This window comes from Halichoerus grypus, chromosome 5 (genome assembly GCF_964656455.1).
Source record: "Halichoerus grypus chromosome 5, mHalGry1.hap1.1, whole genome shotgun sequence".
Classification (NCBI taxonomy): domain Eukaryota; kingdom Metazoa; phylum Chordata; class Mammalia; order Carnivora; family Phocidae; genus Halichoerus; species Halichoerus grypus.
Genome location: NC_135716.1, coordinates 77,401,031 through 77,416,307, shown reverse-complemented (window position 1 = coordinate 77,416,307; position 15,277 = coordinate 77,401,031). Strand labels below are relative to the sequence as shown.

The window sequence follows — 15,277 nt, the reverse complement described above, 5'->3', positions numbered from 1 at the left end:
ATTTGTCTTCCTCTGATTGACTTATTTCGCTTAGCATAATACCCTCTAGTTCCATCCACGTCATTGCAAATGGCAAGATTTCTTTTTTTTTTTTTTTTTTTGATGGCTGCATAATATTACATTGTATATATATACCACTTCTTTATCCATTCATCTGTTGATGGACATCTTGGCTCTTTCCATAGTTTGGCTATTGTGGACATTGCTGCTATAAACATCAGGGTGCACATACCCCTTTGGATCCCTACATTTGTATCTTTGGGGTAAATACCCAGTAGTGCAATTGCTGCATTGTATGGTAGCTCTATTTTCAACTTTTTGAGGAACCTCCATACTGTTTTCCAGAGTGCCTACACCAGCTTGCATTCCCACCAACGGTGTAGGAGGGTTCCCCTTTCTCCACATTCCCACCAACATCTGTCATTTCCTGACTTGTTAATTTTAGTCATTCTGACTGGTGTGACGGGGTCTCTCATTGAGGTTTTGATTTGGATTTCCCTGATACTGAGCGATGTTGAGCACTTTTTCATGTATCCATTGGCCATTTGGATGTCTTTTTTGGAAAAATGTCTGTTCTTGTCTTCTGCCCATTTCTTGATTGAATTATTCGTTCTTTGGGTGTTGAGTTTGAGAAGTTCTTTATAGCCCTTTATCTGATATGTCGTTTGCAAATATCTTCTCCCATTCTGTGGGCTGTCTTTTGGTTTTGTTGATGTTTACTTTGCTGTGTAAAAGTTTTTTATCTTGATGAAGTCCCAATAGCTCATTTTTGCCCTTGCTTCCCTTGCGTTTGGTGATGTTTCTAGGAAGAAGTTGCTACGGCTGAGGTTGAAGAGGTTGCTGCCTGTGTTCTCCTTTAGGATTTTGATGGACTCCTGTCTCACATTTAGGTCTTTCAACTATTTTGAGTCTATTTTTGTGTGTGGTGTAAGGAAAAAGTCAAGTTTCATTCTTCTGCAAGTGGCTGTCCAATTTTCCCAACACCATTTGTTGAAGAGACTGTCTTTTTTCCATTGGACATTCTTTCCTGCTTTGTCAAAGATTAGTTGACCATACAGTTGAGGGTCCATTTCTGGGCTCTCGATTCTGTTCCATTGATCTATGTGTCTGTTTTTGTGCCAGTACCATACTGTCTTGATGATGACAGCTTTGTAATAGAGCTTGAAGTCTGGAATTGTGATGCCACCAGCTTTAAACATTCCTCTGGCTATTCAGGGTCTTATCTGGTTCCATACAAATTTTAGGATTATTTGCTCCATTTCTTTGAAAAAAGTTGGTGTTATTTGATAAGGATTGCATTAAATGTGTAGATTGCTCTAGGTAGCATTGACATCTTCACAATATTTGTTCTTCCAATCCATGAGCATGGAATGTTTTTCCATTTCTTTGTGTCTTCCTCAATTTCTTTCATGAGTATTTTATAGTTTCCTGAGTACAGATTCTTTGCCTCTTTGGTTAGATTTATTCCTAGGTATCATATGGTTTTTGGTGCAATTGTAAATGAGATTGACTCCTTAATTTCTCTTTCTTCTGTCTTGTTGTTGGTGTATAGAAATGCCAATGATTTCTGTGCATTTTCTGCCACTTTACTGAATTCCTGTATGGGTTCTAGCAGTTTTGGGGTGAAGTCTTTTGGGTTTTCCACATAAAGTATCATATCATCTGCAAAGAGTGAGAGTTTGACTTCTTTTTTGCCAATTCAGATGCCTTTTATTTCTTTTTGTTGTCTGATTGCTGTGGCTAGGACTTCTAGTACTATGTTGAATAGCAGTGGTGATAGTGGACATCCCTGCCGTGTTCCTGACCTTAGGGGGAAAGCTCTCAGTTTTTCCCCATTGAGAATGATATTCGCTGTGGGTTTTTCATAGATGGCTTTTATGATATTGAGGTATGTACCCTCTATCCCTACACTCTGAAGAGTTTTGATCAAGAAAGAATGCTGTACTTTGTCAAATGCTTTTTCTGCATCTATTGAGAGGATCATATGGTTCTTGTTCTTTCTTTTATTAATGTATTGTATCACATTGATTGATTTGTGGATGTTGAACCAACTTTGCAGCCCAGGAATAAATCCCACTTGGTCGTGGTGAATACTCCTTTTAATGTACTGTTGGATCCTATTGGCTAGTATTTTGGTGAGATTTTTTGCATCCATGTTCATCAGGGATATTTGTCTGTAATTCTCCTTTTTGGTGGGGTCTTTGTCTGGTTTTGGGATCGAGGTAATGCTGGCCTCTTAAAACAAGTTTGGAAGTTTTCCTTCCATTTCAATTTTTGGAACAGTTTTAGAAGAATAAGTATTAATTATTCTTTAAATGTTTGGTAGAATTCCCCTGGGAAGTCATCTGGCCCTGGGCTCTTTGTTGGGAGATTTTTGATGACTGCTTCAATGTCCTTAGTGGTTATAGGTCTGTTCAGGTTTTCTGTTTCTTCCTAGTTCAGTTTTGGGTGTTGATACATCTCTAGGAAGGCATCCATTTCTTCCAGATTATCTAATTTGCTGGCATATAGTTGCTCATATGTTCTTATAATTGTTTGTATTTCTTTGTAGTTGGTTGTGCTCTCTCCTCTTTCATTCATGATTTTATTTATTTTGATCGTTTCTCTTTTCTTTTTGGTAAGTCTGGCCAGGGGTTTATCAATCTTGTTGATTCTTTCAAAGAACCAGCTCCTAGTTTCATTGATCTGTTCTACTGTTCTTTTGGTTTCTATTTCGTTGATTTCTGCTCTGATCTTTATTATTTCTCTTCTCCTCCTGGGTTTAGGCTTTATTTGCTGTTCTTTCTCTAGCTCCTTTAGGTGTAGGGTTAGGTTGTGTATTTGAGATGTTTCTTGTTTCTTGAGAAAGGCTTGTATTGCTATATACTTTCCTCTTAGGACTGCCTTTGCTGCATCCCAAAGATTTTGAACAGTTACATTTTCACTGTCTTTTGTCTCCATGAATTTTTAAAATTCTTCTTTAACTTCCTGGTTGACCCGTTCATTCTTTAGTAGGATGCTCTTTAGCCTCCATGTATTTGAGTTCTTTCTGACTTTTCTCTTGTGATTGAGTTCTAGTTTCAAAGCATTGCGGTACAAAAATATGCGGGGAATGATTCCAATCTTTTGGCACCTGTTGGGACCTGATTTGTGACCTAGGATGTAATCTATTCTGGAGAATGTTCCATGGGCACTAGAGAAGAATGTGTATTCTGTTGCTTTGGAATGGAATGTTCTGAATATATCTGTGAAGTCCATTTGGTCCAGTGTGTCATTTAACGTCATTATTTCCTTGTTAATCTTTTGCTTAGATGATCTGTCCATTTCAGTGAGGGAGGTGTTAAAATCCCCTATTATTATTGTATTGTTGTCAATGTGTTTCTTGATTTTGCTATTAATTGGCTTATATAAGTGGCTGTTCCTACCTTAGGGGCATAGATATTTACAATTGTTAGGTCTTCTTGTTGGATAGACCCTTTAAGTAGGATACAGTGTCCTTCCTTATCTCTTATTATAGTCTTTGGCTTAAAATCTAATTTGTCTGATATTAGGATTGCCACCCCAACTCTCTTTGGGTGTCCATTAGCATGATAAATGGTTTTCCAACTGCTCACTTTCAATCTGGAGGTGTCTTTGGGTCTAAAATGAGTTTCTTGCTGACAGCATATCAATGGGTCTTGTTTTTTTATCCAATCTGATAGCCTGTGTCTTTTGATTGGGGCACTTAGCCCATTTACATTCAGGATAACTATTGAAAGATATGAATTTAGTGCCATTGTATTGCCTGTAAGGTGACTGTTACTGTATGTTGTCTGTGTTCCCTTCTGATCTATGTTATTTTTAGGCTCTCTCTTTGCTTGGAGGACCCCTTTCAATATTTCTTGTAGGGCTGGTTTCGTGTTTGCAAATTCTTTACTTTTTGTTTGTCCTGGAAGCTTTTGATCTCTCCTTCTATTTTCAATGACAGCCTAGCTGGATATAGTATTCTTGGCTGCATATTTTTTTTCATTTAGTACTCTTAATATTTCATGCCAGTCCTTTCTGGCCTGCCAGGTCTCTGTGGATAAGTCTGTTGCCAATCTAATGTTTCTACCATTGTAGGTTACAGACCTCTTGTCCCAAGCTGCTTTCATGATTTTCTCTTTGTCTCTGAGACTCATAAGTTTTACTATTAGATGTCGGGGTGTTGACCTATTTTTATTGATTTTGAGGGGGCTTCTCTGCGCCTTCTGGATTTTGATGCCTGGTTCCTTCCTCAAATTAGGGAAGTTCTCTGCTATAATTTGCTCCAATATACCTTCTGCCCCTCTCTCTCTCTTCTTCTTCTGGGATCCCAATTATTCTAATGTTGTTTCGTCTTATGGTATTGCTTATCTCTCATATTCTGCCCTCATGATCCAGTAGTTGTTCATCTCTCTTTTTCTCAGCTTCTTTATTCTCCACCATTTGGTCTTCTCTATCACTAATTCTTTCTTCTGCCTCATTTATCCTAGCAGTTAGAGCCTCCATTTTTGATTGCACCTCATTAATAGCCTTTTTGATTTTGATTTGGTTAGATTTTAGTTCTTTTATTTCTCCAGAAAGGGTTTCTATAGTATCATCCCTGCTTTTTTCAAGCCCAGTTAGTATCTTTATAATTGTCATTCTGAACTCTAGTTCCAACATCGTACTAATGTCCATATTGATTAGGTCCCTGGCAGTTGGTACTGCCTCTTGTTCTTTTTTTTGAGGTGACTTTTTCCATCTTGTCCTTTTGTCCAGAGGAGAATAGATGAATGAGAGAATAAAATACTAACAGGGTAACAATGACCCCAGAAACTAAACAAATCAAAAGAGATCTGAAACCGGGGAAAAATAAAGGGAAAGAAAGGAAAAAAAAGAAAAAGATTAAAAAAGAAGAATATGATCAAATATGATCAGGCTGGTGCATAGATCAGTGCCACACACTAGATTTTGGGTGTATTTTGGTCTGTTAGAAGAAAGTGCCTCCCAAAATTTTAAAGAAAGAAAAACTTATATATGTACAAAAATAAGGGTAAATATGATGAAGGGATGGAATATGACTATAAGGATGAAAATTATAAAAGATTTTATAAAAGGAATTGATAAGATAAGAAGTTGTTTGAAAAAAGAAGAGAAATTAAAAAAAAAAGGGAGGGAATATGATCAGGCAGGGACTAGAACAAAGCCGTACACTAGAGATTCAGGATATATTTTGATCTGTTAGAAGAAACTGTATCCCAAAATTTTAAAGAGAGAACAACTTATATATATATATATATATAGCAAAAATAAGGTTAACTACTATGAAGGGATAGAATAAGACTCTAAAAATGAAAAATAAAAAAGATTTTTAAAAAAGTGCTTGATAAGATGTTGGTTGAGAAAGGGAAAAAGAAAAATTCAAAAAAAATAGAAAAAGAAAAAAAAGAAAATTAAAAAATTTAACTTTGAAAGACTAAAGAATCAGGGGGAAAAAAGCCATGAACTCTATGTGCTGTATTCCCCTAGTGCTGGAGTTCTGCCATTCTCATTGATTAGTAAACTTGGTCTTGATTGGCTGTTCTTGCTGATCTTCTGGGGGAGGGGCCTGTTGCAGTGGTTCTCAAATGTCTTTGCATGAGGCAAAATTGCCCTGCCCTTGCCGGGGGCTGGGCTAAACGCTGCTTGTGTTTGCTCTTGGTAGCTTTTGTTCCCTGCAAGCTTTCTGTAAGCTTTGGAGGATGAGAGTGAAAATGGCTGCCTCCCAATCTCCACCCCAGAGGAGCCGAGAACTTGGGGCCCTACTCCTCAGCAAGCCCCCAGAGAAAAGCAGTCAATCACTCCTGTCTCCCCTGTTTCTGGCCACACTCCGTGCTCACCTGGCCTGTGACCAAGCGTTTTTATCTCTGGCACTCAACCCTGTTTGGAGTCTCCAAACCCTGCAGATCCCTACGGTGCACTCCCGTGCTGCTCCTCCCAGGGGAGGAAGGGGAGTCTCCCCGGATCTGCCGCTTGTTGTGTCCCTCCCCGAAGAGCAGTGGCCTGACTGTGCCGCAGATCACGGTTTATGGCAACCCAGGTCTGAGACCCCACTCCTCGTCTCTGGAGCTGGCTTTCCTGCTCCAATACCTGGGAGCTGTGCTTCACTCAGTCACCCCTGGTCTTTCTGTGACCCTCATTGTCCTGAGACCACACTGTCCCAGCGAGGGTTCCACCCCCCACTTAGCCACTGGAGTGTCATCCCTCAGCAGAGCAGACTTCTAAATATTCCAATTTTGTGTTCCACTCTCTATCACTTGCCAGTAGCCGGCTGACAGAGGCTCCCTCCCCCTGCAGTCTATCTTCCCAAATATCGCCTCAGATTCACTTCTCCGCACGTCCTACCTTCCAAAAAGTGGACGCTTTTCTGTTCAGAGAGTTGCTGCTAATCTTTTCTTCAATTTCCTGTTGAGTTTGTAGGTGTTCAGAATGGTTTGATAATTATCTAGCTGAATTTGTGGGACCAGATGACATTTAGGTCTCCTACTCCTCTGCCATCTTGCTCCTCTTCCATCTCTTTCAATTTTCTGATCATAATGCACCAGATACAGATTTCTTTTTTAAGTCCTTTTGGGAATCAGTACCTTTCTTAATCTGAAATCTCATGATTTTTTTCATTTCTGGAAAATTTCTCATTGTTACTTCTCTAAACATTGACTCCAGCTCATTATTTTAACTTGTCTTTCTGGAATTCTTTATTGGATATGTCCTGGACCTTTGGATTATAGTTTCCATGTTTCTTAACCATCTTGATAGCTAATATACTCCAACAGACATACCGTCTAATTCTCTAATTCCACCTTTGCTTGTGTCTAACCAGTTCTTAACTCACTGTTCTATGGACCCTAATGTCAGGATAGAGGTTATCTCCAGGGGAGGAAAACAGGAGAATGTTAAGGAAGGAACACCTAGTTTGCTTCTAATGAATTGGCAGTATTTTTTTTCTTAGCTTGGTTTATGTTAAAGAGATGTTTATTTCAAATTACCTGTTGTAATATAGGGTATATTTCATGCACTTTCAGTATATATATTATCTTTTTATTAAAAAATACTTTATGACCAATAATCAGCAAGACTTGTTAATGTTACACATTTCTTGGTATAAATTCTTCCCTTTCATTTCTATTCTTTTTCTATATGAAATGGCTAATATTATAACAGAAACTTCTGCCTATGCTTCACCTTTCCTTCATTTTATTCCTTCTTTTTCAATTTCTTTGTTTCTTTTGAAATGCATCTTAGTTTCCTTAGTCACCATATTTAAAACCCGTATGTCATACATTCCATCAAGCAATATGATTTTTTATTTGTCCCTTTCTGAATACTAGTCAGTACCTTTATAACCTTGAACACATAATGACTTAATTTAAACTTTAAGAAGGCAGAGCAAGCAGTTGGAAGACATTATAAGCAGCAATTTCTATTTCTCAAGTACCATTGAACTATCTCCTGATGGAAATAAATTGATGTCTTCTATCAGTTGAAGTCTTTCTCCTGGGCCAGATTCCAGATTTAATAGTGTTCATAATTGCCTTCTTTCCAAGCTATTTTTAACCTATACTTATTAGTTTTTTGCTAGAATTAAAAACACATTTTACAAACATGTCTGGGTTTCTTACTACAATTACAAATACAAATTATATACAAAAAAGACACAAACTATATCAGAATATTTTACAAAGAAAAGCATTAAAATTTAGAGTTGATCATACACATGACAGAAAACAAACAATGAAATTTTGTGGAGGCATGGAAGAGACACATGCCAACCATGCTGGTTACCAATAACGTAATTAATGATAATATAATTGTCCAAGTACTATCATTGAATTGTATCAAGTATATAATTCATTTCCCACTCCTCTTTTAAACTTTTATTTTAACTTTTTATAAGTTTGTTATTACTATTCAACTTTACATTCACAGCCTTTTAGACTAGTAGATACCATGTTTTATCAAATAGTGCAATAAAAATAAAATAAATGACTAGTATTTTAAGTAATCTTGCATATCTTTTATTGCCAATTCACTTATATAATGTTATACTGATTTACTATGTGAAATTTACAACATCAAATGTAAAATACCAGGTTGAAACTAAAATAATTAAGGTGAGGTTATATCTAATTATGTTCAGATTTTAAAACATACTAGTTTGTTATTATCCCAATATTTCCTTCTAGAAATAATACAAAATTCCTTTACTCAATTTCACAGTCTTTGATGTCTGGAAATATACAATTTTAAGAAGTCTTCCAGATACTTTGGGCAAGTCAAAAGATGAAAGTTAAAAGACATTTTTATGAAATGTCCAGAAATACTGACAATTTTGGAAAATTCATCTCTAGATAAACTTGAAGCAAGATAAATGAATTAATGAAATTTGAAAGAGAATACAACACATGCCCATGCTCAGTATTTACTTGTTATGTATCCAAATAATCTTTGGTTTGGGGTTTCCTTCAGCCCGGCAAGTAAAGTAGACAGTATTCCCTGATGTTACTTCCACATCTTGGGGCTCAAAAGTAATCCGAGGACTCTCTGTAACAGAAGAATTATTGGTATACTTTTAAAGATACAAAATTACAGTACTCTAAGATATTATTGACAAAGGACTACAGATAATTTTAATCCCTCTACATTAAAGTTTTACAAATTGTATTGCTTTTACCCAGTAACATACCAGTTTCAATGTTAGACATATATTTAACAAAACTTTAGAAGTTTGATACACTGCATAAAGGAATCTCCAATGAAGTAAATTAAATAAATTTCCCTGTGCCTTTTACAGCCATATTTCTGGAAGGAGTTTGATTTTATGGGTCAATATTTCAAGCCAAGTACTTCAGTTGAGCTTGCAATTTTGTAGGCATTCTTCTAGACAATTAGCCATCTAACTACCCACTTTATAAAATTTATAAGAATTTGTATGTCTAGACCTCAAACCTGGTTGAGCAAAATTACTTATTAATATAAATGAATGTTTCCATTCTCAAATAATAATTAGTGGTAAAACATGGAAACATTTAAATTATTTTAATAAAGAAGTGGAGTGATTGGTATTTAATGAACCAGATAATATTATTGAATTTAAATTATAGAGAACAATGTAAAAAAGGGAATTTTGCCTTTCTACAGCAAACTTAACATAATTTTTTAAACCTTTCTAAATGATAAAACTCTTTCTTTAATAAGTGCATCAATTGAGACTTTCGATCATTAATAAATAACCAGATCTAACATGTCTGGAGAATGTTGCATAGATCTCTCTTAATCTTAACCACTTCATCAAAAGTCCATATGACCAACATCTTGGCCTTACCCTTTTTAGAAAAATTGTTTGATTCATTTACATTTTTACTTTAAAAAATAATTCAACATTACAGTGTGTCAGGCACAGTGCTAAGACAGTGACAAAACAGTGATCAAAACAAAGTCTCTGTACTCATGGGCTTATAGTTTCATTGAAGCAACTGAAAGTAAACAAACACAAAAATGTATAATAAAATGTTGTAATAAGTGCTAAGAAAAGTAAATGGTTATTTGATAGATTATAAAAAGGGACCTGACTCAGTGTGTGTGTGGTAGGGAAAAGGTGGGTAGAGAGCAAAATTAAATAAAGCCTTTCCAAGTAATTAATATTTAAGAAGAGGGCTCTTAAAAGAAGAGAGGCAAGAAGAATACTGTAGGCAGAGTAAATAGCATATAGCCAGTCCTTGAGTTGGAAAAAATCTTAAGAACTTCTAGGAACTGAAAGAACATCATGATGGCTAAACATCACTGGGCAGAGGCAGGGGCAGAATGAATCAAGTTTACAGAGTAGCCAAGGGCTACAACATATAGAAAGTGTGACCTTGTTAAGGATTTGGTGTTTCATTTGAAGGCATGGGAAGCTATAAAAGAGAGCAAAAGAATTATATAATCAGATCTGTGTTTTAAAAGATCTCCCTAAATATAATAGATTGGAGAGGGAAGAAAATGAAAGCTGGGGCAGCAGTTAAGATGTTCTGTATTCCCAGCAAACTTGACTATGACATAAACTCCAAGTTGATAGTAAAGATGGAAGGTATGGACAAATTTGAGATTTATTTGGAAATAAAGACCAAGTCACTTTGCTTCTCCATCTGGATGGAATTAAATTATATTAATATAATTTTCAAATGACCTGTTTAGAGAAATTCAAATATTGGCCTCCAATGAATAGGGCATTAGAAAGCAAATTTCTGTTGTAAGCTATCACCTGAGTAAATTTTCAAGGAGCCCAATTATCAAACACATGCACACGTATGTAAGTATATTCATTTATTCATATTTAAAGCTATATATAAAAATAGATTAGATAGATACACAGGTAGATATTCCTTTATATTAAAAGCTTGAAGTGAGCATCAAATAATTTCTTTTTTTTTAATATTTTATTTATTTATTTGACAGAGAGAGAGAGAGCAAAAGCAGGGGGAGCAGCAGAGAGAGAGGGAAAAGCAGGCTCCCCACTAAGCAGGGAACTCTACATGGGGCTCAATTCCAGGACCCTGGGATCATGACCTGAGCGGAAGGCACTGACTGAGCCACCTAGGCGCCCCGAAAACCAAAAATTTCCTAAGAAGCTATACTTGGATCTTCAAATAAAGCCTGAGAGAATTATTGAAGTTGTTAGAATATGAACTATGCTTACCAAATCCAAAGTTTGCATTACTATTATGAATATTAATAATTATTTGATCTAAAGTTGAAAAACCTCAATTATTGATTATTAACACTTAAGTAATACTGGTTTAAGTGGAAACTTTAATGCTGGTCACAGTGTCCTATGACCTTGTTGAAAATAGTTATCTTTAATATTTCTCCTTTGAAATTTGAAAGTTGGATTAAATGATCCTCAAGGACTGTCCCAGCTCTGTTTATAATGATAAAAACTTCCTTAAATCAAAATGCAGAAGCTGAAAAGGAAATTGACCATACTTTTAACTAAATAACTTGATAACATTTTCTGATATTATGTTCTTCCAAATGCAACATCATATAACAAACTTTTATAGAAAGGGGGCAAACAAAAGACATTTCCATTTTACACGCACAGAGAAAATTGCATACCACAGTTGAATTCCTCTACTGTTAACGAAGCGATGGAGCGTCCCTGGAGCCTTCTGGGATATTCACATGTAGCAGCAGCCTGAGTTTGGCCATTTCGGGCATAGCCTTGTATAAGTTCCCCCAGCCACATTAAATCACAGTCACAAACTAGAGCATTGGAATCCAGACGCCTAGGCATGCAGGCAAGAATTACAACTGTTGAAAGTGACTATTAATTTCTTTGAATCTTCTGAATTAAAATATTTAACTTCCTGTAATTTACCTTTTCAGTCATATTTTTTACTCTAGGATTTCTAGCTACTAATTAACAGATTAAAACACATGCTTACCTGTTTGCATTTCTTGAACAGAAATAGATATATTTTCATATTAAATATTTTTGGAAAGCACTTTGAGACTCAAAAAGTGGTTTACTTAACATACATTTTACTTAACATGCAGTATACTATTTGATTTAAATAAATAACTGTAAGATAAAATGAAAACTTCCTTGTTTTAGAGAAGACTAAGAATTAAAATTATACATACTGAAATGTTATAGTTCTTTTACATGTTAAGAACAGAGAATTTATATTTGGTGGTGTTGCTTTTCTAAACTTTTTCATAGATGTTACTTAAAAGAGTAGATGCTTTCTTACCCAAAGGAGGCCTATAAATGTGCTGTGTATAGTTTGTGCGGCTGCCCTAGATGACTTGCTCTTTTCTCTTGTAAACCACCTTGACATCCAATATGGATAGGCATGTGCTTCTTTGTGTTTTCAATTTTCCCTAAAGGTTAGGGACAGGGACTTCTAAAATTTTCTTTTTTGTGTGTACTAAGAGGCCTGGCTATCACTGAAAATCACACCATTTTACAAAGGTCCGCATCTGGAAGTGTCTCTTAGAGACTGTGATGGGCAGGTCTGTCATATTTTTTTGTGATATTTCCTAATCTAGGCCCACAAGTTCTTCACTTTTGCTAAGTGTTACTATATTTTCCTAATCCTTTCCAGCACTTTTTTTTTCCTCATGAAATAAAATTGATAGATAACCAAAGTGATTTATGGTGTATACCTCCATTCTTGCCAAAAGATGTATAGCAAAAGGGCACAGATATGATAAATTATCTCTTTCATCTATCCCAAGGGTTAAAGGGCAGCATTAGTTAAATGAAATCCAGAAGTCTGTCTATAGCAGTAATCACGTCACATTCTGCACAAGGGAGTTCCAGAGATGAAATGATAATATGGATATATTTATGATATAGCGACAAGGGTTACATTGTTCAAATTTTATTGTAATAAGTAATGCCGAATGTGATTTTTAAGCAGAATTTTAAAATGTCATAATTTTTTAATAATTGTATGAAATGTTCTTAAAAATCATTTGGGAAACAAAGGAATTTAAAGAATCAATAGGCATATAAAATTAAAAATCCTAGCTGTTTTAACTTAGGAGTCTGTATTAACATCAAGTTACTAGAACAGTTTTTTCTAAAAGTAAAAAAAAAATCATGTTATTCTCTAGATTTGGATTATAATAATTCCAGAAAACTGTAAATTTTTAAATAAATTTAAGAAAGATTTATTGTCTGATAATTTTGTGAAGGATATTGTAGATGCTTAGTTCATAAGATTAAGTTATATTGTACTTAAATTGTATTACTCTAAAAAGAGTAGCTATATTTAGCAGCATTAAATTGTTAAATTAAGGGGAAAAAATCTCACACTCATTAAAAAGTTGCTGAATGGTATGGATTTTATTTGCTTAATGCTTCTATCAAGACTTCACATGAAACTGAGAAAAAAAAAAGCCATAACTGAAATGGAGAACACTTTCAGCTGTGTCTGGAGTGATGTAAAAGATATAACAGTTGACTAACACTTGTTCAGCAAAGTATTAGGTTCAGTGTCCTTGGCTATTCCATATCACTGTCTGATTTACTCTATCAGCTGCTTTGCCTAAAAGCAGATATATTTCAACATTAAATTTCATTCTGATTCATGTTTTTGAGTTTAATTCATGTTTTGAGTTTAATGTCTGGTAATTTTATCAAAAACAGTTTTTTGTTGTTAAATATTAAGGTGTAAATTCTTGCTTTAGTATCACCATGAGATTTCCAAGCTGAACAAAAGCCAGGACATCAACATAACTCCTTGGGAACATCATAGTCATGGGACCCTAATAGTCTGGAATTTTCCATTTCCCTGACATCATCATTGCTTATATATCAACCCTCCATTAATCAGTGATCAATATTTTCCCATATGTATCCTCATGCTTGTGTGTTTTAGCAACACTTGAGCATAACATTTAATTTCTTTTTTTTATGACCATTGACTTAATTAAAAAATTCATCTATAGCAGGGATACAAAACATGAATAAAACAACTATGGAATTTTTTTTCACTTGCCACTTAAAAACCTCCTTTATATTTGAAAAAAAATATATAGTACTAGAACTGTATTTTTGTACAAAAGTCCATTTGGGGAGCCCATAAATAGAGTGTTTCCAAGTTCATACTGGGAAAGCATTCTTTGAAACATTGCCTATAATTTAAAGCCATAAATTTTGAAAAATAAAAAGCTATCAAGTAAATCAATAATAAAGGAGGGTTGTCTTAATCTGTATTAGACCATACTTATTAGTAGTACCCTATGCTTAAAATCATTGCCATTTTACTGTTCTCTATTTTGAAAGTTCTCTTAAATCAAATGTCACACCAAGTGTGCTAAATAAAAGACAACAGCCTTTTGATAGTATTCAGTCAAGAATCACAACACCCAAATAATTACTCACTTGGGCCTGTTCACTGCTCAATGGGCAATTTGAAAGGGAAAGAAAAACATGGAGTAAATTCAAATTCAAATCTTTCTATTTGAAAATAGAGTAATATATCACTTGTACTTGCATAATCCCTTTCACTTACAGACCCAAAAGCACTGTTAAAAAGCATTCCATTAATTTTTTCAGTACTCTTGGAAGGAATGTGGTTGTCATGAGTTAGAAATGATATGGTACAGGTGGGGAAACCGCTATCAGGTGTCACACACAGCTCCTGGGGTGATAGGGCAAATGTGATTCAAACAGGTTTCTCGGACCCCCAGGTGCTAGCGGTGAAGCGACATTCCCCCAGCTGTTGAGAGACTTCAATGTAGAAGATAGAATTTATTGGATGGTACGTGTAGTTTATTTACTAGCCCTCAGTCACTTTCCTTTATTCTGATTTTCATGTGTAAATTACAGCTTGGACAAGCATGGGTTTGAGGATTTGGAATAACTAGGTACCAGTGCTTGCCATCTCAGACTGACCAAGATCTCATGAACCCTGGAAGAGTTTGCTCAAATCATCTGTATGTCAGTTTACCATGACCAGAAGTGATCAGTGTACCATCTATGAAAACAGACATTTCATCAACATAACATACCAACAACATTCTTATATTTGGCTTAAAACGTTTGAAATATATATAACACATGCATATAAGATACATACTGGCACATCACTGTACGTAGGTCTCCCTCTGCTTCTTTATTAGTGTTTATTTCTCTGTGTATGTTCCAGCAATAGAGTGAATGCTGTTTCATTAAATTTAAGAAGTTAGAACAAAAAAGCTGCTACTAAAATTTAACAAGAAAGAATAATAGAAAGGGATTAAAAAAACAAACAAGAGATTGAGCATTTCAAGACTTTCTGAGAGTCTTAGAAGTCAAGAATGATACCCAGATGGAAATGTATGTAGAAAAGAAACATTTAATGGGAATTATAATTGCAAATATACAAAGACAGTGACTCTAACCACAAGTGATAAATCCAACAAAAGAGAAAGACGGCAAGTAAAAAAAATTCTTCCTGCTACCAAAAATAAAGCATCCTATCACCTGGTAACAAAATGCCTTGGCATTTTTCATTTTCCAGATATGACTTAAAAACAAGAATGTTAAAACAATAATGAGGTAACACTACACATGTGTTGGAATGGCCAAACCCAGGACACTGACGACACTAAATGCTGGTGAGGGTGTGGAGCAACCGAGCTGTCATTCACGGCTGGCGGGACTAAAAAATGGTACAGCCACTTCAAAAGACAGTCTGGCAATTTCTTATAAAACTAAACATACTTTACGCGTGCCATCCAGCATCATGTTCTTTTGTATTTATCCAAAGGAAGTGCAACTTTTGTCCCCTCAAAAACCTACACA

At 35.2% G+C, this 15,277-nt stretch overlaps 1 protein-coding gene across 1 annotated transcript in view; it reads right to left on the bottom strand.

Moving 5' to 3' along the window:
• The window catches only part of PXDNL (peroxidasin like), a 489,791-nt gene that overhangs the window by 148,529 nt on the left and 325,985 nt on the right, over positions 1-15,277 (bottom strand). Inside the window, exons 7-8 of the mRNA XM_078072396.1 lie at positions 11,095-11,264; positions 8,424-8,541 (exon numbers count right to left, since the gene is read on the bottom strand). Coding sequence (XP_077928522.1) covers positions 8,424-8,541; positions 11,095-11,264 — 288 coding nt within the window. The remainder of the gene's footprint in view (positions 1-8,423; positions 8,542-11,094; positions 11,265-15,277) is intronic.